Here is a 26,034-nt window from a genome sequence, read left to right as displayed (position 1 = left end):
TGAGGTACTATATACCTTATTAATTAATTAGAAATGTTATTCTAATTTTGCCATAATCTACTGGAATCTTTAGAACGTATTTTTAAAAAATTGCTAATGTTTCAGCAAGCACTGTACTAACTAGATCTGGTCTTAGAAAATTGGAGACTAATTTGATTGTGTTTTTCCCAAAGACACTGCTCAATGTTTTATATTATTCATTCTCAGCACTTCAAGAGCAGAACACTTCAAAATAAATTAAGTATGTTACAGGGAAGAGGCAAAATGGAACAAAGAAACAAATTTAATTTTGGAAACTATAATTTTAATACAATGTAAATATAAACAATTTAACTTTATGGAATTTGGGGGAAAATACACTTCAGAAGCCAAGCTTGTTTTTAGCAATGATAATCTGATTGTAGCAAAATTCAACACTCACATAACGGCTATTCATGTGTTTTGCAATATGCCAACTTTTTTTGTCCCTTAGGTTCCCTGATACATCGTTGACATAATTTTAATTGCTTTTTCCTGTGCAATTTTTCATTTTTCAAAAATGCTCACTAATTACCTCCATTGCTCCCTATGAAACTTTTACAGACATTCCTATAAAAGTACTTTCTTTTGAAATACATTTTCCCTATTATATGTAAGTGGGGAAGAAAAGGTTTTTCTAAGAATGTTAAATACTTTTAATTTTGACTCCTGTGATACCCAAGTCCATAATGACTTTACAAATCAACAGTTATTCATAAATAGATGACATGCCATTTAACGTAGGATGTCTCAACGTATACTTTTCCCTCAGAAATTTACATTTTCCTTCCAATAACCAAAAGAAGTATATGATAGACTTCTCTATAACCACTTTTGAGGTACTTAAGTCGCTTACATTTTTCACAAAAAAGGTTAATTTTACATACATACACACACACATACACACACACACACACACAAGTATGACTCCCAGAAGGATTTCTAGCACACTACTAAATTTCTATTGTTGACTATGTAGCCACCATGGCACAGGGAGTTTAAAAGTCAGATGGAGAGCTGGGAGCTAGAAGCATCTTACCTGCTTTCCATCCAGGGTGCAGAGCCTCTTGACGACTCCTGAGTCTAGTTTAATGGCTTCGGTGATATCTGTTAAGACTTGTTCAAAGGAATGAGCAGTCTTTTTATTCAGAAGGATCCGCACGGCTTTTCTAGGCTTCACTCCACTTCGAATCACAGTCACTAACTTGGGTTTGATGAAATCTTTACTTTCTTTTACTTCACTTTTCACAGAGGAGGCAGCAGCCAGCGCTCGGGATGTCCCACCCTTGATGTTCACAGACCAGTTTGGATTAATATTTTTGGTGTAATCGACTTTACGAAATGGTTCATTGGATGCACACACGTAACTCTCACCTAAAAAGCAAAATTTGATTTTATTAGCATGATTATCTCTATCATAGAAGCATTTGGTCTAAAGAACAGATGCTGGAAACCCATTAAGTGAACCCTTAACCTTAGTGAGTTCACTAAAAGGGGATGTTCACCCTTTTCCTTTGGCATTCTCTCACCTCCCTTTCTTTTAAATAGTCTAGATTGGTTTTGAGAGAATAACAAGGATTACGGGGTGAGAAGCACTGGACCAAATATGTTGACCAAATGTGCCACCTTGGATAATTCATTTCTCCACATTTTGGTCCTCAGTATCATTAGCAATAAACTGAAGTGGATGAACCAGTTGAATTCTAAAGTACTTCCTGATTCCCCAAACCTCCTATTTACTAATTAGTTTTAGAAATCTCATTCTGGTAGAAATAATTATATCACAACATATTGATATAAAGAAATACAAATATATTTCTTCCAATTATAGATTTCAGCCCTAATCAAAGAATAATCACAACATCTTCACATAGCTGACTCAATTATACTCAGGTACAAGGTCACTTATTAAATTAATGAAGCACCACAAACATTATGGAAGAGTTCTGGCAGCTAAAAGAAATATACCTCAGCTACTTTTCTTCTTACACAATGTAAATTTAAAATAACTATTGTTTAAATATACGCTTTTCTGTATCTACTTAAATAGGAGAGGACCTGAAGTAGTTAAAATGATGTGTTCATTACTCATGAAACCTTCTGCTTAATTTTTATTAAGTACAACATAAGAGCTATATTATTTGGCAAGTGGCTCATTAATTCAATGTTTACTGATATTTTAAGTTCCAAAATTTCCAAAAATTATATGTTGAGATACCACAATTTTTCTTTTAGGAAAGTCAGAATCACCCAAGGTTTTTATACTCTTGACTTTTTGACATACAAGATAAGAGGGTTATACTAAGGTTTTTCTAAAAAGAATCCATTATTTTTTCACATATTCAGTAAAACACTCATCGTTAACAATATTAACATGAACCTTAAATATTATAAATACTTAAAACAGAAGTAACCCAAATAGTGAAAGAGAATTCCTGAGAAAAACCTATTAATATCCATATTATATTTAACTATTATCATAATGTTCTTGAAATCCTGATTAATGGAGAATTGTAGAGTCTCCGAAGGCACATGAATAATTCAGTGACAGATAAGGCATACAAGAAGATTTTATTTTTATTTAATTAATTTATTTATTTTGAGACAGGGTCTCTGTTGCCCAGGCTGAACTGCAGTGGCGCAATCATGGCTCACTGCAGCCTCAACCTCCTGGACTCAAGTGATTCTCCCACCTCAGCCTTCCAAGTAGCTGGGATTACAAGCACATGCCACTATGCCTGGCTAAATTTTTGTGTTTTTAGTAGAGACAGCGTTTTTGTTATGTTGCCCAGGCTGGTCTTGAACTCCTGCGTTCAAGCAAGTCACCCACCTTGACCTCCCAAAGTGCTGGGATTATAAGGCATGAGCCACCATGCCTGGCCCCAAGAATGGCTTAAAAAGAGAAGCAATGTCTTCTATTTAAGGGTATAATTAGGGCACTGCCCAAGATAACTGGGGAACCAATCACAGGCTTTAACAACATTTCTACACCAGTAAAGTGAAATCTAGCCCAACCACCACTGTTTAGAGATTTTTCATCTCTGTAGGCTTATCTAAATCATTTTTCACAGTATGATCATCTGGGAAAATGTCATATAATTTCAAAAACAGTTATCAATTTAATAAAATATAACTATAACCACACATATGCATTAATGGGCAAAACAGAATTTTGCTTTAACTTTATAGAGAAAGTAACTCTCACATCAAAAAGCTCTTACTATTTTTATCTATCATAAAACTTTAATTCTATTTTCGATTCAAAATATAAGATGGAAGAGAAAAAAGAATCTTAGCAAAAGAAGGTAATTTTTTTTAAAAAGGGCAGGCATAAGTAGTAAGTCAGCTGGGGGAAAGCCTGTCCAAACATAAAGAGTAACAATGAAAAAAGAAACAAAACAAGAGCAGATTTCATATTTCAGATTTCCTTGGTCAACCTGTTTCTACACAGTTGACATATCCACAAGGAGAGATGCTTCCTAAATTTCTCTGCATTTTGTTTCCTTACACAAGTTCAGAATGTTAGAATGAAGTAGGTAAAGGAAGCTCCTTAATTTGCTTTTGTGCAATTACAGATAAATTTTAATTCCTTCCCATTCTCCCTTCTTCCTTTCATAATGTTTCCATTAAAAATTTGTAGGCTGGGCATGGTGCCTCATGCCTGTAAATCTCAGCACTTTGGAAGGCCAAGGCAAGAGGAATGCTTGAGGCCAGGAGTTCAAGACAGGTCTGGGCAACATAGCAAGATCCTGTCTCTACTAAAAATACACAAATTAGCAGGACATGGTGGCACACATCTGTAGTCCCAGCTTCTCAGGAGGCTGAGACAGGAGGATCACTTGAGCTCAGGAGTTCAAGGCTACAGAGAGATATAATCTCACCACTGCACTTCAGTCTGGGCAACAGAGCAAGACCCTGTCCCCATAAAGCAAACAAACCAAACTTGTAGACTAGTTCCATCATAAACTTGTATTAAAGTTTTGAGGCAGGCTGGCAAATGCCTACAAGGTTAACAAATGCCTACAAGATAGGGCTCTCTACATCCATGGCAGACACAAATAACAGTTCAATAGCCTCACCCTCTTCTCTGCACCCATGGCCCTGTTTTCTTTAAGCCTAGACAACTCATTACAATGTACACTGAGTGCCTACTATGCACAAGCTCTCATGTTAGGTGCTGACACGGTATGAAACCCACTTTAGTAATCTTGGCATTCAACATTACAGCACATAGGTTCAGCACATGGTTTTAGTGTTTCTGTGTACTGGCCACACAAACCCCTAAAGTATAGATGTCATATACCTTGACGACAACAGCCATCAAGGTACCCAAGCTAGCTTGTCTTATAATGTCCCCATCCAAATCAAACAATCTGCAGATTGTAATTTTGTCTCTTATATAGATTTGCCTACAAGGAGAGAATATGCTGACAAAAGAACTTAAGATGTTGGTTCCCTGGGCAGTTAGTTACAACTCTCGATGTTAATCCATCAGATTGAGTGCAACGGCCCATGCCTGTAATCCCAGCACTTTGGGAGGCCAAAGAGGGAGGATCCCTTGTGCCCAGGAGTTCAAGCTCAGCCTGGGCAACACAGAGAGACCATGTCTCTATTAAAAAGAAATCAATAATCATTCTTGGTTAGATACTATGCACCTGCAAGATTGATTAGAAGTGATCAGCCTCCCCCTACACAGATTCTTGGTACTTTAGGGATTCTTGTTTAAGATTCGTGACTCCCTTGCCAACTTGTAGGTCTCCCATTTCTTCCATTCTCACAAGGACATAGCTGAAAAAGTACATCCTGCATCCTACAGTATTAAATCTTAATGTACCAATATAAAAATAACAGTGTGAGAGGCCAGGCACGGTGGCTCATGCCTGTAATCCCAGCACTTTGGGGAGCCGAGGGAGGTGGCTCACCTGAGGTCAGGAGTTTGAGACAGCCTGGCCAACACGGTGAAACTCCGTCTCTGCTAAAAACATAAAAATTAGCCAGGTGTGGTGGCGGGCGCCTGTAATCCCAGCTACTCAGTAGGCTGAGGCAGGAAAATCACTTGAACCCAGGAGGCAGAGATTGCAGTTAGCCAAGACCGTGCCACTGCACTCCAGCCTGGGTGACAAGAATGAGACTCTGTCAAAAAAAAAAAAAAAAAAAAAAGAAAAAGAAAAAACCCCACAGTATGAGAGACTTTGTTAAACTCTTGCCAACGTATGTTAAAACTGCCCTCACCAAAACAAAGTGACAGGTGCACTAAAATCTCAGACTTCACCACTAGACAATTCACCCATGTAACCATAAACCACTCGTACCCCAAAAGCTATTGAAATAAAAAATTAACAAAAATTAGAGTTCAACTAGGACCACGCATATGTATTTTTTTCATAAGTAGATAAAGCAGTCCCAGAACTGAGCTGACTTATAGCTAGACTTCAATGTTATTACAAGCTGGTCTGTCACTCACAGTCAAGCCATTTTGTTCTTCTGTTAGACATAATCTCACAGACTATATCATACGAAGTCACTCTAAGACTTTATGATAAAGTGACACAAAAACAAGGTCACTGTGCAATCCACAATACCAAACATCCCCCTCTTCCACTAAGTGAGTGACTGCCATTTCTTTACCACCGTAGTTTTTTCCTCAATCTAGTCTGCCCTCCCTATAACTAAGATTTATAGAGATATCCAATTATAGGATTGTCCTGCCTTCTGACAGCACCCAAGACAGAGTGAGCCCCCGTTTCCTTAGATCCTTCCTAATATTACTCAGCCAGAGCCCAAATGCTATGATAGGTTCTAACACCCTCTTACTAAGACACCACATGGTATCTTATAAGGTGTGTTCTTCTTCATTGGAACAAGTAATAAACCCAACTTGTTCAACTACATGTGTGTGCCCAGTGGTCTTTGGCTAAAGGGAATTTAGATACATATATCCATATTCATTCTCCTTTCCCTGCCTTCTCTCTCTTTCAAGTTCTTTGGCCATAAAACTGTAAAAAATTTAGGGGAAATCATTTTGCAAATCCTGATCATATGAGTACTATATACAAAGAGGGTTTTGGTCTCTGTATAGAAAGAGGAAAAACAGAAGCGTAAGGTGGTTATAAAACTTAACTGTTTTCAGGCATGGTAATGGAACAGAAAGCATTCCTTCAATATCCTATAAGACTCTTTCCAGAGGCACAGCTATGGCTTTTTACCTTTGATGTCCATTCAAAGACACTTTGCATTACTGCATATATAGCAGGTTGACTCAGTGTTTACAATTATGTAATACAACTTGGTTGGGTATATGTTTAGAAGGCCGTTAACTTTCATCCTTACTTAACCAAATGAACTGCCTCTTATTCAAGAAGAAAGAGGTCATTAAAAGCTAGGTAATTCCAGCCAGGCACGGTGGCTCATGCCTGTAATCCCAGCACTTTGGGAGGGCAAGGTGGGCAGATCATTTCAGGCCAAGGGTTCCAGACCAGCCTCACCAACACAGTAAAACCCTGTCTCTACTAAAAAATACAAAAATTAGCCACAAATGGTGGTGCATGCCTGTAATCCCAGCTAACCGGAGGCTGAAACACTAGAATCGCTTGAACCCAGAAGGCGGAGGTTGCAGCACCACAGCACTCCAGCCTGGGTGACAGAGTGGGTGGGACTGTCTCAAAAAAAAAAAAAAAAAGGCTAGAAATTTCCAATTTCTCACTCTCTGCAAACCTTCATTCTTACACATTTATTTCCATCTGTGCCCATTTTTCGCACGTCCTTTTCCTTTCAGTGACAGAGTGCTCTCCTCCTATTCAAAGTTAAATCCCTCTAACAGGACGTGGGTCCTTCTCTCCTCCCATGCTGAGGTTTCAGGGCCATTCTTTCTCTCCTCTCCAGCCCTCTTTATAGGATTATACACAAGTGTGTCCCACCTTAAACACATGAACCGCCCAGCCCCACCCCATTCACTCTACTCTACCTAATGTGCTTTTGGCTTCCATTCACTGCCAGTCCTCATCTGTTTTTCCACTTCATCGCCCACTCTTTGCTTTTAAGCCACTGGAGCATCACTTGTGCTCCCTGGGCTCTGCTAGCTGAAATGTGGCTCGCCCCAGTCCCCAAGTACTTCTTACCTAACTGCCAAATGCAAAGCACATTTTCTGTCTAATTTCACTCAGTGTCTTCAGTGTCTTCTGAGGGCACTGGACACCAGTCCTAATCCTCTTCATGCAAATCCTTTTTTCCCTAGCATCTATGATCTCCCTTACCTTTACCTCACATTTCTTAGGTTGCTCCTTCTCAGTCTGCTTTTCAGGATCCTCTTTCCACACCCACCCAGGCATCCCTCATCCTCCTTAGACTTTCTCTGGGCAGCTGCATCTTTATCCATGGCTTCAACCACCATCTACACTCTGAGGAATCAAACACCGACGACATTTCTGGCCTAGATCTTTCTCGAGTTCAACCCACTAACAGAATATCCCTCTCTAGATATCTATGAATATCTCACATGTTACACATCTAAAACGAATTTCACTCTCCATTACTGCCACCCGGATCTCACACTCTCCTCTTCCTAAAGTCCCCAAAGTATTGAACGGAATAACCACTGTTCAGTCATCTAAGCAAAAACCAAGCTTCCTTCTTCACTGCCCTTCCCCCACATTCAACAAAATTGGCAGAACTGTTGACTTTGGTCTAAACCCCACTAGAAACCAACTCCTTCTACCCTGCCTTCTCTCGTTTCTTCCCGGATTAGAGTAGTAAAGAGCCCCATGTTGGGGCCTCACCCTCCACACAGCTGTCACAAGTTTTTAAAAAATGTATATTTGATTTTCTTGTCTCTCTACTGCCCTTAGAACAAAGGCCAAACTCTTCAGCACATCACACACTTCCAGCCTCATGTCCCACCACTTCCCTGCAGGTTCCTACATTAGTGTCATATCAGCATGCTTGCAATTTCCTTTCAAACTTCTCATACCCTCTTTATTCTCATTCCTTCTTATACGCTGGAAATAACCTTCCTCCTCTCTCCTTGTCTCTCTTCCACTGACCCTTCAAGATTAAGCACCTCTGGCAAAGAGTTTAGTAAAGCAATAGGAACCTTCATACACTGAAAAGCTTTTAAATTGGTTAAATCACTTAGGAAAAACTGATTGGTTCAATCACTTAGGTTGGCATTATCTAGTGCTAAGTCAACAACACACATCCAATGACCCAGAAATACACTCTAGGAAAACAGCCTGGAGAAACTCATTCACATAGACATTCTATATACACACACATGTTCATAGGAGCATTGCTCAATAGCCAAAGATGAGAGTCGGCCCACATGTCCAACAAGAGAATGGGTACACAGATTGTGGTGAGGTCACTAATGAACTACTACATACTAATGAAAATGAACAAATGAGAGCTATATGCAACAACTTGGATGAGTTTTATAAACAATGGTGAGCAAAAGATGACAAAAGAATATGTGTGCTATGATTTAATTCATACAGAGTTTGAAACGGAAAAAGTAAACTATATCGATTAGGGATGCCTTCATAGGCGGTAAAACCATGAAGAAAAGCAAGAGCCAGGCTGTTGTTGCCATGGGAGAGAGAAGACTTGTAAATGGAAAGGGACACAGGGAGAGCTTCTCAGATGCCGGCAATATTCTATTTCTTGACATGACTAGTAGTCACAAAGAGGTTCACTTCATAATTCTGGCTGTGTGTGTTTTATGAACTTTCTATAAGTATATTATAGTTGAAAAATAAAAATTATGTCACTCCTCACTCTTTTTGTACTGAGCTTACAACATATTAATTTCTCATAATCACAATTTATTATTTGTTTCTGCTAGTGGTTCTTAGTGGAGAATTTCTTTAAAAATCAGGTGATTTTGTTGCATAAGTACAGACACCCAAGCCTCACCCCAGTTCAACTAAGCCAATCACTGGAAAGTGAGAGTGAACTGAACATGTGGGTAAGGTGTTTTGATTTCACAAATGACTCTAAAAACAGTCCCTGGTTACAAGCCACTGCCTAGACTAGAAGCTCCCTCAAAAAACTGACTGTACCTTCTTCATATTACCAACACCTAGTACAGGACCTGGAATACAACAGGCACTTAAAACATGTTTGTCAAAGTAATGAAGAAAATGCATATTTCCAAAACAGACTTACACATTTCATGGTTTGCATTTGCATCGCATCCAGGCAAAATAAGTACATAGTGTTACTGTTTACTTAGAATGACTTTGGGAGGCTCAGGGTCAGGCTCCTGAAGGGCCTCATGCATGGTCTGAGACACTCGTAGGTCATGCCAGTCCATCAAAAGTCAACTGAAGGTATCTAGGGGCACTAGCAGGAGATGAAGACACCAAGTACCTACCAGTATCTTTTCCATTTCAGACCATTAAAACACCAAGAGTCCCAAGAGTACAAGCGCACTTTGTAGTCTAATGAATGTGATATGCCTTTTAATCAATGGAATATGTATTTACATACTCTTTTTTAAACAGCTGAAGCACAGTAATCGCTCTACATTTAAAATCTCCACTGTTAGATATTAACCCCTTGTCAGACATGTTATCTGCAAACATTTTCTCTCATTCTGTAGGTTGCCTTTTCACTCTGTTGATTTGTTTCTTTTGCTGTGTAGAAGCTTTTTAGTTTGATGTAGTCCCACTTGTCTATTTTTACATTTGTTGCTGGTACTTTTGGTGTGATACTTGAGAAATCATTGCCAAGACTAATGTCATGAAACTTTTCCCTTATGTTTTCCTTCTAGGAGTTTGAGATCTTATATTTAAATTTTTAAATTATTTTGAGTTGGTTTTTATGTATAAGGTTCCAGGTTTCAGTTTCATTCTTATGCATGTGGATATCCAGTTTTCCCAACACCATTTGTTGAAGAATCTATCCTTTCCCCATTGTGTATTCTTGGCAACCCTGTTGAAGATAGAGCTGACCATACATATTTGAGTTTATTTCTAAGCTCTCGGTTCTGTTACATTGTTCCATGTGTCTGTTTTTATGATAGTATCATAATGTTTTAATTACTGTGTCTTTGTAATATATTTTGGAATCAGGAAATGTAATGCCTTTAGTTTTGTTCTTTTTTCTCAAGATTGATTTGGCTATTTGGATATTTTGTGGTTCTGCATGAATCTTAGGTTGTTTTTCTATTTCTGTAAAAAATGTCATTGAGGCTGGGCATGGTTTATGCCTGTAATCCCAGCACTTTGGGAGGCCAAGGTGGGTGGATTGCTTGTGGCCAAGATTTCGAGACTAGCCTGGCCAACATGGCAAAACTCTGTCTCTACTAAAAATACAAAAATTAGCCAGGTATGGTGGCACAAGCCTGTAATTCCAGCTACTCGTGAGACTGAGGCACGAGAATAGCTTAAACACAGGAGGTGGAGGTTGCAGTAAGCCAAGATGGCACCACTGCACTCCAACATGGGGCAACAGGGCAAGACTCTGTCTCAATAAATAAATATGTCATTGGGATTTTTATAATTGCATTGAATCTGTAAATCACTTTGGGAAATGTGGGAATTTTAACAATATTAAATCTTCCAATTCATGAACACAGGATGTCTATCCATGTATTTGTGTATTCTTTAACTTCCTTCAATGTTTTATAGTTTCCAGTGTAAGAGCTTTCACCTCCTTAATTTTCCTGAGTATTTAATTTTGTAATGCTATCATACATGAAATTTTCTTAATTTCCTTATTAGTTTGTTATTAGTGTATACAAACACAACTGATTTGTGTATGCTGATTTTGTATCCTAAAGGTTTACTGAATGTATTCGTTTAACAATTTTTGTGTGGTCCTCAGAGTTTTCTACATATAAGATCATGTCTTCTGCAAACAGATAATTGTGCTTCTTCCCTTCTGATTTAGATACCTTTTATTTCTTTTTCTTGCCAAGTTGTTCTTGCTAAGACTTCCGGTACTAGGTTGAATGAAGTGGCAAGAGTGGGCATCCTTGCCTTGTTCTTGATCTTAGAGAAAAGCTTTTCTACTGTTAACTACGATATTGGCTGTGGGCTTTTCATATATGGTCTTTATTATTTTGAGGTAAATTCCTTCTATACTTAGTTTATTGAGTGTTTTCATCATGAAAACATGTTGAATTTTATCAAACGCTTTTTCTGCATTCTGCATCTATTAAGATTGTGTGATCTTTATCCTTTAATATTCAAAAAGTATAAGAAATAGTACAAAAACCCCAAAACAGACAGATTTTTAAAAAGAGAAAGGATCTGAATAGACATTTCAAAAAAGACATACAAATGGCCAAGTATATGAAAATATGCTCAACATCAATAATTATCATGGAAATGCACATCAAAACCACAATAGATGTCACCTCACTCCTGTTAGGATGAATGGGTTTTTTTAAAAAAGGTATTAGAGAAGATGTAGAGATATTGGAACTCTAGTACACTGTTGGTGGGAATGTAAAAGGTAATGGCTGCTATGGAAACAGTGTGAAAGTTCCTCAAAAAATTAAAAATAAAACTTTCATATGATCTAGCAATTGTACTTTGGGGTATATATCCAGAAGAATTGATATAAGCATCCCAAAAAGATATTGGCACTCTGATGCTCATTACACCATAATTCACAATAGCTAAGATATGAAAACAACCTGAATGCCCAGTGATGGATGAACTGATAAGGAAAATGTGGTATATACATACAATGAGATATTATTCAGTCTTTAAAAATGAAGCAAATTCTGCCATATGCAACAACATGGACAAACCTGAGGGACATTATGTTAAATGAAATAAGCCACAGAAGAACAAATGTAGCATGGCTTCACTTACACAGGGTATCTAAAAAGTCAAATTCATAAAAACAGAGACTAGAATAGTGTTTGCCAGGGGGTGAGGGGAAGAGAAAATGGGAGGCTGCTGCTCAATGAGTATGAAGTTCCAGTTATGAAGATGAGAAAGTTCTGGAGATCGGCTGTACAACACTGTGCCTATTAGTTAATACTACCATACGTTGCACTTAAATTTGAAAGGGCAGATCTCATGTTAAGTGTTCCTAACACAAACACACACACACACATAAATGTTCCTTTTAGGACAAAGAACTACATGGAATCTTATGTAGGTGGAAATTTTAACAATAGCAGTTTTAGGCTACTTTTCTATCAGTTACTATAAAGTCTCTCATATACCTCTGTTAAAGTATGTCCAGTAACTGCCTAACACAACTAACTAGTTTGTAATTACAAATTGTCTTGACATTTGTGGCAGATATTGAGTTGTATAAAATTTGGACACTGAGACTATGCCTAACTCTATGAGTAGAAGCAACCACTGAACTTAATGATAAAAAGGAAAACTTATTTACAAATCTAAAGTGCAAGGACTCTTCAAACTTAGAGAAAAGGATACACACACATACTTAAATATGGTAACACAGAAAAAGGAAGACAAAAAGGAAAGAAAAGGAAAGACACTTCAGGTCTAACATCAGTAAAATCTTAGGAACCTAGAATTTTTCCTAACTTCGGAAATTAAGAAAAACATTGCTTCCAAAAGAATGTAACCAAGGAAAAGATATTTGAGCATATTTGCCTCTACAAGATGATTCGATACCCTTCATCAAGCGCAGCATTTGTGTGAGACCGGGTGGATTATAATTTTAAGGTCCATTTTAAATACATCACAGATGAGTTCCCACATCCAGCTGGCTAAGAAAAAATACAGAGTAAGAAAAAGTAAGACTGATTTATTATTCCGTCATGGCAAACAACTTAATTGAGTTTCCTGGCCAAACCGCACAGATGTAAACTTAAAGGAATTAGCAGACTAACACAAAGTGCACTGCTCTGGCCCAGATGCTGTTCCCACTCCATACTCATTTGCCTTGTCTCTGAACCATTACTTACATATTTGCTCAATGAATATAACACCTAGTTCTGCAGAGCGGGGCTGGGGACACAAAATAAGATCACCTCAAAGACCAGTACTTTTTCAATACACCTGCAGGCAAGTGACTGAACCAAATCATCTCCTAAAGTCACATCCAGTTGTATGGTCTGTGATACCTTCTACCGAGAAGGGGGTACAAAATCTACTTTGACCCTATGAATATCTATGAAGAAATAGGTATGTCCACAAATCCATGTTTTAGCATTGAAATCTGGGAGGAGTTTAACTTAAGGCCAAATAAATTAGCTAAACGTAAAAACGAAAACCCACCCAGTAACCAAAAAGCTTTGTAGCTTACCCACTGAGGAAGAAATCGTATCTAATCTCCTGGGTAGGATGGAACCAGCAGATCAGATCTGTGATCTGGTTTTTTTGCTCCTCATACATGGGGCCAAGCATATCCCAAAATCTACAGGAGCTCACTATGGGAATTTTCATTGTGCGTTTTCTTTGTTGTTGTTTTGTTTTGTTTTGTTTTCATCATTATTTTGAGATGGAGTTTTGCTCTTGTTGCCCAGGCTGGAGTGGAGTGTAATGGCGTGATCTTGGATCACCACAACCTCTGCCTCCCAGGTTCAAGAGATTCTCCTGCCTCAGCCTCCTGAGTAGCTGGGATTACAGGCGTGCGCCACCACGCTCAGCTAATTTTTGTATTTTTAGTAGAGACGGGGTTTCTCCATGTTGGTCAGGCTGGTCTCAAACTCTCAACCTCAGGTGATCCGCCTGCCTCGGCCTCCCAAAGTGCTGGGATTACAGGCATGAGCCACCGTGCCCAGCCCATAGGGCGTTTATTTTGATGATAAAACTTAAAATGTTTATGTAATCCTATTCTGGAACATCTGAACAACTACTTCTAAGTTAACAGTCTTTTGGCTTCAATTACTCTAACTATGCCAGGAATTAACAAGGAAAAAGGGAAGTGGACTTCATACGTATAAAAGACATGTTCACAGCAAGTTAAGGCGAGAGGACATAATTTTGCTCTACAGGAATACTCATTAGCTGTGCAAAACTGACTCATTACACGGCATTCTGACATACAGCATACCTAACTCAGCACTCAGTGCCACGGTCACACTGGGAACACCAATTTAGTTTGAGCAGAGTATCTCTAGCTTTATATTGCTATTTTGCATTTTTACTGGTAATGCACTTTTGTTGGTATTTACACTGTCAGTGTGTTTGGGTTGTATCACTATGTAAAACCTATATACATAAGCATACCTAATTTTATATTTACAAACATTTAAGTGACAATGTAACTAAAGTAATTGAAGTAATTACGGCAATACTTGGCTTCTGCCATTTGGATGTTGGATTTTTATATTGTTTTTAATCTTAAATGGCTACCATTGTTAAAGTTTGAGAAACAATGCAACCTTAAGGATACTGAGACAGAGAAACCTTCAAACTGAAACGTGGCCACCTAATATTTGTAAATAAACGGGGCATAGTACCTATAGGGTCAGTCTTTCAACTGGTGCATTTAAATAGAGGTAAAACTTTCCTCAAAAGTTTCCTCAGCTTCTGAAGACCTTTGCTGAACACTCTCCTCCTTAATCTCTCATTCCTTTCTCCATTGTGCCTTTATTTTAATCTTGCTGTGAGTACGAGGAAAGCTTAGCCCTCAGTTTTAAGCAAGTGATTGATAATGATGGTAACTCAAAAGTTTCAGTGCAAGTGATAAAGAATTCAGAAACCAGATGTTTATCCAAAAAAGAGGTGATGGTGTTTAGAGGAAGAGAGAGAAGGGGAAATACAGGTTGGGTATTCCTTATCCAAAATGCTTGGACCAGAAAGGTTTCAGATTTCAGATTTTTTTCAGATTTTGGAATATCTGCATTACCCTACGAGTATCATGCAAGTATTATTGATGTTTTCAACAGTATCTTTACACCACAGAACAGAGAATAAACAAAGCAAAACAGTGAGTAATGTACATAGGTCTTAACCCCATGTAGAGCATTGTGGAGAACCTGCCATTGGTGCAGCCGGCCTACGCATGTGCCATTTTATTACTCCTTGTGAGCGTGCTTTCGTGGGGGAACTGGGCATGCACAGAAAATATTTATCAGAGCTGAAAGGGGCTGGAATGATCTTTTTTTTCCCCTTGGGGAGGCTGAATAAACTACATGTTGTGCACCTGCATTTTGACTGCAACCTGTCACATGAGGTTAAGTATGGAATTTTCCATTTGTGGTATCACATTAGTACTCAAAAAGTTTCAGATTTTCAAGCATTTTGGATTTTCAGATGAGGGACACTCAACCAGTAGTAGAGGAAAGCATGACCATCGTCTCAAAACATCTGAAGGGTGTGGTGGCTTTCACCTGTAATCCCAGCTAATCAGGCGACTGAGGCGAGAGGACTGCTAGAGGCCAGGAGGCCAGCCTGGGCAACAAAGACTCTGTCTCTAGTTATAAAATGTAAAAAGAATTTAAAAAGAAAAAAGAAAAAAATCTGAAGGCTGTCATATATAAGCAGAAAAAAAATATATATATAGGAAAAAAAAAAAGCTGAGGACCACCACCATTTATCAAGCAGCCACTGCATGCTAGGACTCTGCTAAATGTTTAAATACATTGTAAAATTTAGGTAGAAACTTCCAGAAACTGGCTTTGATCACTAAACTAATAAGAGACAAGTTTACACAGTACTATTTCTCAAGTTCTCCCACACAGGCTTAATGAACAACAATATAACCAGTAATAAGTTTCTAGAACCCCTTTTTTCTTGATTCTTCAGCAGATAAGGCAAAATACTATTAAGTAAAGAGACCAAGATGATGAGCAAGGGCATCAGGGGAGAGACTCTCAATGACTGCCTTTGAGAAATAACTGCATCTGTTGGGGCTCAGAAAACAATACCCCAAAATGAAGGCCTCAGTAGCATCCTCAGAGGCAAACGTTTTTCTCTGATCTTCTGCCGCCCTCCTGGCTGTTAGTCCCATTCACCTCCAAAGCTAGCCATAAAAACTAGAATTCCTCTTTTCCAAGGAAGGTCATAGAAACCCAAACCCTTTTCCCCCAAAGCCAGCCATAAAATCTAAAAATATTACTCTAATTTCCCCTTCACTTTGTATGTAAAAACTGGCTATAAAGAAATGATTTGACCTACCTGGTTTGACTGTAGGTCACAAGACCCCCATTCCAGAGAGGGTCCTGCCCCACACCCAGAAGAAAGGAATGTTGCTCACAGAGGCCAAGAAGAATCTAGACAGACAGGCCTTGCTGGGCGTCCCAACTCAGTCTATTAACATTAAATCATGCCCTTTTGTCCAATCATATTTCTACATGGCTGTCCATACTTTGTTGAATTTAGGCATAAAAATGGACAACTTCCCCTGTATCTTTGGGTCTTAATTCGGATGGCTCCTGTGTATGCATGTTAAATAAATTTGCGTGCCTTTTCTTCTATTAATCTGTCTCATCTCAGTGATTTTCAGCAAACCTCCTTGGCCTCCTCACATTGCTATTTCAAAAGTTAACAAAGTAATCTGAAGTTTTAAAAACATATAGTGAAGGAAGAGATCAATGAAAATATTTTAAAACATCTATTGTGAACATTTTGCATTTTGGTTGCAAGTAACTATAACAAATAAACAAAAGGTAACAGAGTAGGTCAAAATTGCAGATTATTTTAGTCACTTAGTTTGAAATGTCAGTAAATGTTATAGTGTAATGAAAAGTACTTAGGGCGACCTCACCAAACCGGGATTTTACCATTCCTTTAGTCTATAAGGAAAAGCTTCTGACAAATTACAATATAATGACTTCTCCTTTAGGCTGTTGAAAACACGGCAAATAGGACAAAATATCCCAGGGATTAGGATTGAATTATAACATGTTTTAAGGAATAAAAGAATATTCATTTAAGCTCTTGACTTTATTTCTGACTCACAAAATTAAACAATTAAGATTGTGTTAAAATTAAGCATGAAAAAATTAGCAAAAACAATTGCTTAAAATGAGAATGCTAAAGATGAACACAACTAAGCCTTAGCTATGGCAGAGAACTCCTGTAGACACTGAAAATATTAGCAGGCTTAGAATAATCCTGGGATTTAAACACATAACGGGAAATAAATATGAAAGAATCTGGTTGTGGGCCCGGCACGGTGGTTCACGCCTGTAATCCCAGCACTTTGGGAGGCTGAACCGGGCAGATCACGACGTCAGGAGATCGAGATCATCCTGGCTAACACGGTGAAAACCCATCTCTACTAAAAATACAAAAAATTAGCCGGGCGTGGTGGTGGGCGCCTGTAGTCCCAGCTACTCGGTAGGCTGAGGCAGGAGAATGGCGTGAACCCGGGAGGCGGAGCTTGCAGTCAGCCAAGATCGCGCCACTGCACTCCAGCCTGGCAGACAGAGTGAGACTCAGTCTCAAAAAAAAAAATAAAAATAAAAAGAATCTGGTTGTGATAGCTGTCCAAAGAGAAAACTCAAGTCAGACATCTCAATCTCAGATACTAGTGAAACTGATAAATTCTTGGGACATAAATATACTGCATCATTTTTCTTGAAGAAAAATATATTAAAAAATTGAAACACAAAGGGGCAAGGAATATTTGCCTTTAACATGAACTTATGCTACCTCTGTAAATCTGGCTAACTGTCCAACTGGCTATCTTAATAAATAAAGGTTTTTTAAAGCATCTACATCCACCTATACCCAACTATTAAAACATCTTAAATAGGGCACAAAAGTAAAATTAATTCAAAAAACATCACGTGCCAGAAGCATTTGTTTCATGGGATAAAGGGATAAACAAGACAATTGTGGTCCCACTCCCTGTTGGGTTTGTAATTTTCCCCTTCATGAGGATAGTCTATGGAAAAGATCCTCCTGTATGTTACTGAGGTGTTTTAAGAACTCCATCTAAATCTGGGTAACTACATCTGATCAAGTACCCAGCCAACTTTCAAAGAGAGACATGGAGCCAGACAGAGCCAAAATCATTTCTCTTTCCCACCCCTAGAAGCATTTCCCAAGATCACTGAACTTTAGAGGCGAAAGAAGACTGTATTAGTCCATTCAAGTTGCTATAACAAAATACAAAAAACGGAGTGACTTATAAACGGAAATCAATTTCTCACAGTTCTGGAGGTGAGGACATCAAAGATCAAGGTGCTGACAGATATGGTGTGTAGTGAGGGCTCTTGGTCCACTCATGGTGGCTTCTCACTGCATCCTCACATGCTAGAAGGGGCAAAACAAGCTCTCTGGGGCCTCTTTGGGCACTAATCCAGCCTGTGAAGTCTCTGCCTTTATGATTTATTCACCTCCTGCTGTGGGTTGAACACATCTTCCAAGCTTCAGATGTTGGAAATTTAATTGCCATTGTAACAATATTAACAAGTGAGGCCTTGAAGAGGTGATTAGATCATGAGGGCACCACCCTCATGAATGGATTAAGGCTGTTACTGTGGGAGTGGGTTAGTTATAAAAGGAGGGAATTTAGCCCCATTTCCTCTCTATATATCCTACGTTTGCTTTCACCTTCCACCCTTCCACCATGGGATGACCCTCAACAGATGCCAGTGCCGTGCCTTGGACTTTCTAGCTTCTAGAACTAGAAAATAAAATAAATTTTCTTTATAACTTACCTAGTCTGTGGTATTCTGTTACAGCAAGAGAAAATGAACCAAGACACCTCCCAAAGACCCCACCAACAGAATGGACTCCATTTCCTCTCAGGTGGTAGAATGTAGTAGTTAAGAACACAGAGTTTCAGAAGCCAGGGAGAAAGGGCTCAAGTGCCAGCTCTACCTCTTACATTGGTACAATGCAGCAATTTCTTTACCATCTCTGAGCCTCAGCTTCCCCATCTGTAAAATGGGGATGACAATGCAGCCATATTTCAGAGGGTATTACAAGGGTTAGATGAAATATGTAAAGTACCTCACACAATGACTGCTCATAAAACATCTAGTAAATGGTAGCAATGCAGAGAAGAAAAGCATCTCTAATCCTTACGGTAATGGTTTACTTTACGAGTAGGAGACATAAAAACACAGATGCAGTGGTAGCATGGGCAGGAAGGGATACAGAAAAAAGACCCAGCCAGGCGGTACACACCCCGCAGCAACTCCTCTCGGCCTCACGAGCAATGAAGAAAGCAGTTAGATGATCACTGCCCAAGAGAATCTGGTTTCCTTTATTTCATATTACAGGACCATAAAAATATCCTTTTCCATAGTTTAAAAACCCATTAGATATTAATCTTGTCTTATAACTTCCAGAGTATCACTGTGTCATACTCTAATCTCATAAATGCTCTCCCACATATCCCCTTTCCTCCCCCAACCTTTTAGGATTCATTTATTCTTTAAATGAAAATTTTCCTCTTACCTCAGGAAAGAGCTTCTTATGCAGCTGTATTATAGAACATCTTATTTTCCTTGTTTTTAAGGAAATGAGATGGGACAACCAGATTTATAGAAGAGGATGCTATGGAAGAGTCATTCCCTCCAAAATGGTTAGCGCAGAATTTCACCCAAAATTATACGTTTATCTAACATGTAATCCAATTTTCCAAAAACATATATTTTCACAAATATCTAGGAATCCCATTAAAGCTTAATTCATACAAAACTTCCCAAGACAACTAAGGGACTTAGAGGTAAAATCATTGCCTGAGTTATTTAATCAATGAATTTACTGTATTTAAGATCCCTGACCTCAGGCTTCTCTCAGTTGAGTGCAAAAACAGATCCAATATATCATGAGACTACAAAGCTAAGGGTTATAATAGAAGTAAAGAAAAATGCTGTAAGCAGAGGAAAGAGTTATAAACTTGACCTCAGGCCTTGGCTCCAATGTCTGTTCCTCTAGGAAGCCCTCCACATCACCCCGGCCAATATGGCCATCCTGCCCCATGTCATCACCACTTCATTTACAGCACTTTAGCTGAAGCCATCTTGTTTGTATGTTTACTGTCTCTCTCCCAGGAGAATGTGCATTTTTTGAAGGAAGAGACCATAAGCATGTGACCATGTCTAGGACATAGTATGCCCTCAACTAACCATTTGAGACCAACTGCCCAGAGAAGTGGGAAGAGACTTCATAGGTGCTATTTGAAGTGGGCCTTGAAGAATCCAGGGGTTTCACAGGTAAAGAACGTTTTGCAGCCCTAAAATTCAATATTAACTTTCCAAGTCCAATCACCATGCATGACTTTAGTGTGTACCATTTTCGATTCCTATGTGCAAATACCTTGTAACTCATGAGTTTATTTCCTTCTTACCATAATAAGTTCCACAGTTTCTATTATTATAAAATTCATTTTTCAGGAAAAAACAACTAAGTATAATCTAGGTTCTTATGGAAATTCATTTTTACTTAAAAACTCTCAGAAACATATTTTGGTTTATTTAACACTTTCAAAGAACTGACCTAACCAAACAGATGCAGTAGATAGGTTTGGTAGGACCTCAAACTTCAGGGGCTTGTTTTCTTTACAATCTTATTTTTCTTACATGTTCCTGTTAACTTCATGAAGGAATGAAAGTATCATTATCAAAATAACCAAAACTCTCTCATATGCCAAAAAACAATCAGCTTATTGTTTATGAAGGGATAAAAGGCAGAAATAACAAAACGACATTTTATTTTGGAATGAGAGAGGCAGACATAGGTAGCTCTTAATGCCTTTGACTCTTGGCAAGTACTTCATCAGAGATATACACCCCATTCTGTGATTGTTATCTGGACATGTGCAGCCTCATCGATTTTCTGGAAGGCGGGTTCTGGCTAGGGAATGGCAGCCCAAGCCATCATATGCTCCACCAATGACCCCTCAGATAATTAACGGGTACATACACATTTTTAACTTAGAGAGGTGGTCTGCCAACTTCTCATCCTAGAGAAAAAGACGCCAAGGCCAGGGAAGTGAGGTGAAATTTTTCTCAAATCTAGTCAGTAGAACTCAGGAATCCTGACTTGGTCAGGCACTTTTTCTACTGTCCTTGGTTATCTCTCTTTAGGTCATCAAAACTTTAAAAATATTTCAAAATGCCCAGAAGGATAGAAGACCAAACGCTCAGAAGGAGAGAAGACACATGGAACAGAACTAAAACTAGGAATTCTGAATCAGTCCCTAATAAGAAAGCTAAAGAACAAGTCATCTGGACATTCTCTGTTGGTTATTATAGATACTGAGCTCAGCAGGCTCACAGCTTAAGACAGCTCAACTAATTTTTCCAATATTGATTAAGAGCCACAGTCCTGCCGGAAGAGGTCCCCCATCTAGTTTTAAAGAATAAACAGGATTACAGGACTGCACAGCATCAACTCAAACTTAATCCAGCAAGGATGGATAAATCAATAAATTGAAGGTGCTTGTTGGTTTAGTGTAGTGCTGGAGGAGCGCCAGCTCACACTAGAACAGCTTTTAGTCTCCAGAGACTCTCAAGGTCAAGGGCAGAAGAAAAAATAATTTGGGCCATGCAAATTTCTTTTGTCATCTGAGTTCAATGAGACTTGGGCTCTGAATGAATGTTCATGTCCTACTGTTTTGAGTCATCACTTTCTATTCTTCACTCAAGACATTTCAGAAAAAAACATACCTCTTAAACTACAAGTTTCATGGGATCGAAGAAGTAGAGCCTAGTTGAACATAATGTTGTAAAATACTACCTGAGAGAGCTTTATTAAAAATAATCAACCAAAACGAAATAAAGCAGTCAATTTTGACAATGTGGTGAATCTATTACAGACTTATTTTTACTAATGCAAATAACTTCACAGATAGCTGCTTAGTTCTCCTACATGAAAAATCTGAGCACACAATTTTAATTAAAAGTTGAAACTACTTACATTCTGGAATGATTGACAGTAAGCATTCCTGATTCTTTTTCTTTTTTTTTTTGAGACAGAGTCTTGCTCCATCGCCCAGGCTGGAGTGCAGTGGTGTGATCTTGGCTCACTGCAACCTCCGCCTCCTGGGTTCAAGCAATTCTCCTGTCTCAGCCTCCTGAGTAGCTGGGACTGCAGGCGCCTGCCGCCACACCCGGCTAATTTTTTTTTTTTTTTTTAAGTAGAGATGGGGTTTCACCTTGTTTGTCAGGCTGGTCTCGAACTCCTGACCTCAGGTGATCCACCCGCCTCAGTCTCCCAAAGTGCTGAGATTACAGACGTGAACTATTGTACCTATATTTTCTTTAAAAAAAAATTGCATTGCTATGGAGTATTCTACTAATTTGGGGGAAAATTGAAGAATTAAACAAAGACCCATTGTCAGAGAGAATTCCATATGACAAAAAAGTGTCCAAGTTTTCTTCTTTTGCAGTAATTTTATTGTATTAAAAACTTCTTCAAAGAAGTGGGCAAAGCCATAAAAAAAATTTTGGCTGTGCAACTATTTGTTATATTATTCATCATATTTTGGTATGATTTGGACTCCATAGATAATGTTTTTTCCAAATCCCCATCCACTAAAAATCCGTGAATGATTTGAAGGAAATTTGTTAAGTCAATTTGTAGTTGAAACTACAGTTGCAGAATTAGACCCAGTGGCCATGCATGCGGTGGGCGGTAAAAGACGCAATCTATCCTAAGTACTCCTATTAATGGACATGCATAATGTCCATCTTATCATCTCTCCTATGAGATTCATCTTTACGTTATGTCAATTTTATGTAGTAAATCCATTGTTAAAATTTCTTTAGAGAAGGATATTAACATTGTTGACTCTTAAGAAACCATACCAGCAACAGTATCCCAAGGGCATGTTGAGTAACAAGTGCTTAAGCAAACAGGCATTGCCTTGATCCTGCAAATCTGATCTTGGGTCAGTCAAACAACTGGTTACTCTGTTTTAAAATAGCTAGGCAAATATTGCTTTTAAGTGTTTAACATGATTAAGAAAAGCAACAAGGCCCTTTGAACATTGTATCTTCCTTTTTTACTTATACTCCTCCAGCTATCCCCTTACCTCCTCAAGAAGCCCTTAAAACCAAAACACACAACTGACAGAATGGGTGAAGTCACAAGCACATACATATGTAGACTGAAGAGACAATTTAATTTTGGCTGGGTCGCGTTCTAGGCAGGGCAGCAAAAACTTCTGACTAAATAGACAAACTCAACGACCTGTAGTTTTCCTCCATGTGTCTCCATTAGCTCAGTAGAGGTGAATCGTAGACGAGAAAGTATATGCTGCAGGCACTGTGAGGCAAGGCATGCTGCCTAAGTTTCCTCATCTACAAAATGGGGATAATGCCTTCAGGACAGAAAAGCATGCTGAGATAATATAAGAAAAACATTTGGCTTGATGTTCAGCTTCCTCTCCCTGCCAAGCTATTGCTATGACTACATGGAATGTGCCATTTGCATTAAGAAAGATGCACAAGAGCGGACTGTATGTAAACACGCAGTCAGCACATACCTGGGTTCTGCCTGGTCTTTCTGGATGTTATTTAGAACTGGAAACAGGTTCTTAACTACTAATAATGCCTTTTCTACCTGAAAAGGATGAGGCATAAGTATTGCAGGAATTCAAGGATGACCCAACATCCAGCCAAGCAGTCTCTTTGACCGAGGCATGGTTGACACAGCAGAATTACTAATTTTAGTAAGTCCCCACTGCTGAATCCAATGGCCTCTATCATTCTAATTAGGTACTCTTATTAGAGGATAAGGCTGGAGAGATTGACCTTGATTTTCCTTTTTCCCAACCAAATGTGGAAAACCCTTTAGCACCGTGATTGTTAACCAGGGTCCCACATTAGAATCACCTGGGGGGGCGGGGCTTTTGAGACTCCAGACGCCTAACCCACACCCCAAACCCAACCAATTTAATCAGGATATCTGGGGGTTGGGGGATGATCAGGGTCCCATATTTTTCGAAGTCCCCAGTGTGATCCAAGATGAAGCCAAGGTTGAGACCTGCTGTCTAAGATCATCCCTCTTCATCTCAAGTAACTTCTGCTGCAAGGCAAACTAGGAAAGCCAACCTAGAGCATTTCACAACCACAGCTTCTGACAGCAGTCACAACAGGACCCCGAATACTGGAACATGACAGGTGCCTGCACCAGGGTCCACACCGAGGGTCCAACAGAGTTTATTAGTAGGGGATTACCCAGCTCCCCATGGGAGAACCATTTTCTCAAACAGTTTGCACTTCAATACAAATAAGTTCAACAATCTTAGGAGATGCCACCAGTGCCTAAATTGGCCTGACCATCAGGAAATTTTTTCCTTCTTTAAGAGACAAACCTCTTGGGAAGGAAAGTCAGCGTGTATGTGGGCACCCAACCGGCCCCCACCCCCACCCAATCTCTAGAGAAGCAGACAGAAGCATCAATTCCCGTGCGGCTTGGAAAGCACCCCGCAGGCTCCCCGCTGCGCCGGCTCGCGCCCACTGCACCTGCCGGCGCTCCGCCGCACCTGCCGTGCGGCGCCCTCCCCTCCTACCTTCCAGCAGCTCGTCCAGGCTGGTGACCTTCCGGCTGCCGTCGATGGTGTAGATAGTGCGGACACCCTGGGGCAGGTTCACGTTGTCCGACAGGGAGCGGGTGAGCTCTATGAGGAGCGCATCGAAGGACCGGAAGCGGTCGCTGGAGATGGCAAACACCAGGCCCTTGAAGTAGCGGTCCCCGTTCCGGTAGAAGCGCGCCTTCTTGGCCTTCTTCTCCGAGCTGAGGGCCTGCAGGGTCCGCGTGCGGTAGAAGCTGCAGTGGGCACTGTGCGCCGGACTGGGGATGAGCCCGTTCCCCTTGGGGCCCGAGCTGCTGCTGCCCCCGGAGGAGCTGGGGGCCCCTCTCCGCGACCCCGGCCGCGGCCTTTTGTCCCGTTCCTCAAAGTGCTCCAGCTCGATACTCCTGGTGCTGGCCATTGCGGCTGCTCCGAGGGCGCCCGCAAAAAGACGTTCCGGGCCGACTAAGGGTGCGAGCGCCGGTGCAGGGACGTCTGACTGCGAGGGCCCTTAACGCGCCGGGACACCTGGCTCTGGCATCCCGCCCTCTCCGCGCAGGTGGGGCCGAGGAGCCGCGGAGGAGCCGACCCGCCCGCGCCCTCAGCTAAAAGTGTCCGCAGCGCGGAGCTGCCCAGCTCATTGTCCAGTGCGACTCGCTCCGTGCCTCCCGCCTGCCGGGGAGCCCCACGCCCCCGCAAGCGCCTCCTCCACCCGGCCACGCCTCACAAGTCCCGCTCGGGAGCCGGCCGGGAGAGGCAAAGTTGGGCCGCCCGAGGCTCGCGCTGGGCCCGCGGGCGCCCACAAAGCTCGGGCGTCTGCCGAGCGCTCCCGGGAGCGCCGAGGGGAGGAAGGAAGGAAGGAAGGGTGGGGCGGGGCGCGGAGCGTGGGAGAGGCCCCCGGGGGAGTCGCGCGGGCCCCCGCCCACGCGCGCGGTCCCAGGCCCGGGGTGCAGCGCCGCCGCCTCGGCCGCGCCCGGATCCCGCCCGCCGGGCAGCGCGCGCCGTTCGGGGCTGAGAGGGCCGTGTCTGGCCCCTTCCTCCCCTGGAGCGCGGCCCTAGCGGGAAATAATGCAGCCCGCCTCCCACGCAGCGGTCAGGCCCGGCCCACCGGCAAGCATCCGCGCTCTGGCCTCCCTCCGCCGCCCTCAGGCTGTCAGCGCTGGAGGAGGCTTCCCGGCCCCGGGGATGCCAAACCGCGGAGAAGGGGAGGAGGGGGCGGAGGAGGGGGCCGAGCGCCGGCGCGGGAGGAGCAGCTCCTGCGGGTCCCGGGCAGCCCCGCCCGCCTGACGGCTCCTGCCCGGCGCCGCGCGTTAATGGGCGCAGCCGCGACGCGCGATCCTCCGCCTGGGAAACGTAACCGCGCAGGCCAAAAACTACAAAGGAAGGAGATTCAAGGGCAGGGAGCACATCTCCAGCCTGCCTCCCAGTGAGGACCCCAGGCCAAACTACCGCAGAAATCCGTAGCCCAGCATTGACTTGGGGCACACCATTCATTTTTTTTTTAAAGATTTGTTGCTTTATTAGAAAATCCTTTGAGAAAACAGCCTCCACTGTTTCCATTGCAGATTCGCTAATATGGTACGTTCAGTAACTTTGAATGAATGATGAGAAGTTATTGGGTGGTAGAGGGGGTTATGTAATCAACGAATATTTATCGAG

The 26,034-nt window shown here is 40.9% G+C and overlaps 1 protein-coding gene across 6 annotated transcripts in view; it reads right to left on the bottom strand.

Moving 5' to 3' along the window:
• Positions 1–25,660, bottom strand: part of DCLK2 (doublecortin like kinase 2) — a 177,452-nt gene extending 151,792 nt beyond the window's left edge. For 3 of the 6 annotated variants that reach the window (XM_003815859.7, XM_008968886.6, XM_008968887.6), the window contains exons 1-2: positions 24,376–25,656; positions 1,058–1,392 (exon numbers count right to left, since the gene is read on the bottom strand). In XM_003815859.7, the coding sequence (XP_003815907.1) occupies positions 1,058–1,392; positions 24,376–24,796 (756 nt within the window). In that variant the 5' untranslated portion in view covers positions 24,797–25,656. Of the gene's footprint in view, positions 1–1,057; positions 1,393–24,375 lie in introns of all 6 variants that reach the window. The other 3 variants (XM_063603585.1, XM_063603584.1, XM_008968885.5) reach the window with 3 other exon arrangements.
• Positions 25,661–26,034: the final 374 nt, after the last annotated feature.

This window comes from Pan paniscus, chromosome 3 (genome assembly GCF_029289425.2).
Source record: "Pan paniscus chromosome 3, NHGRI_mPanPan1-v2.0_pri, whole genome shotgun sequence".
NCBI lineage: Eukaryota > Metazoa > Chordata > Mammalia > Primates > Hominidae > Pan > Pan paniscus.
The sequence above is the reverse complement of the archived record's forward strand: the minus strand, read 5'-3'. Positions and strand labels throughout refer to the sequence as shown.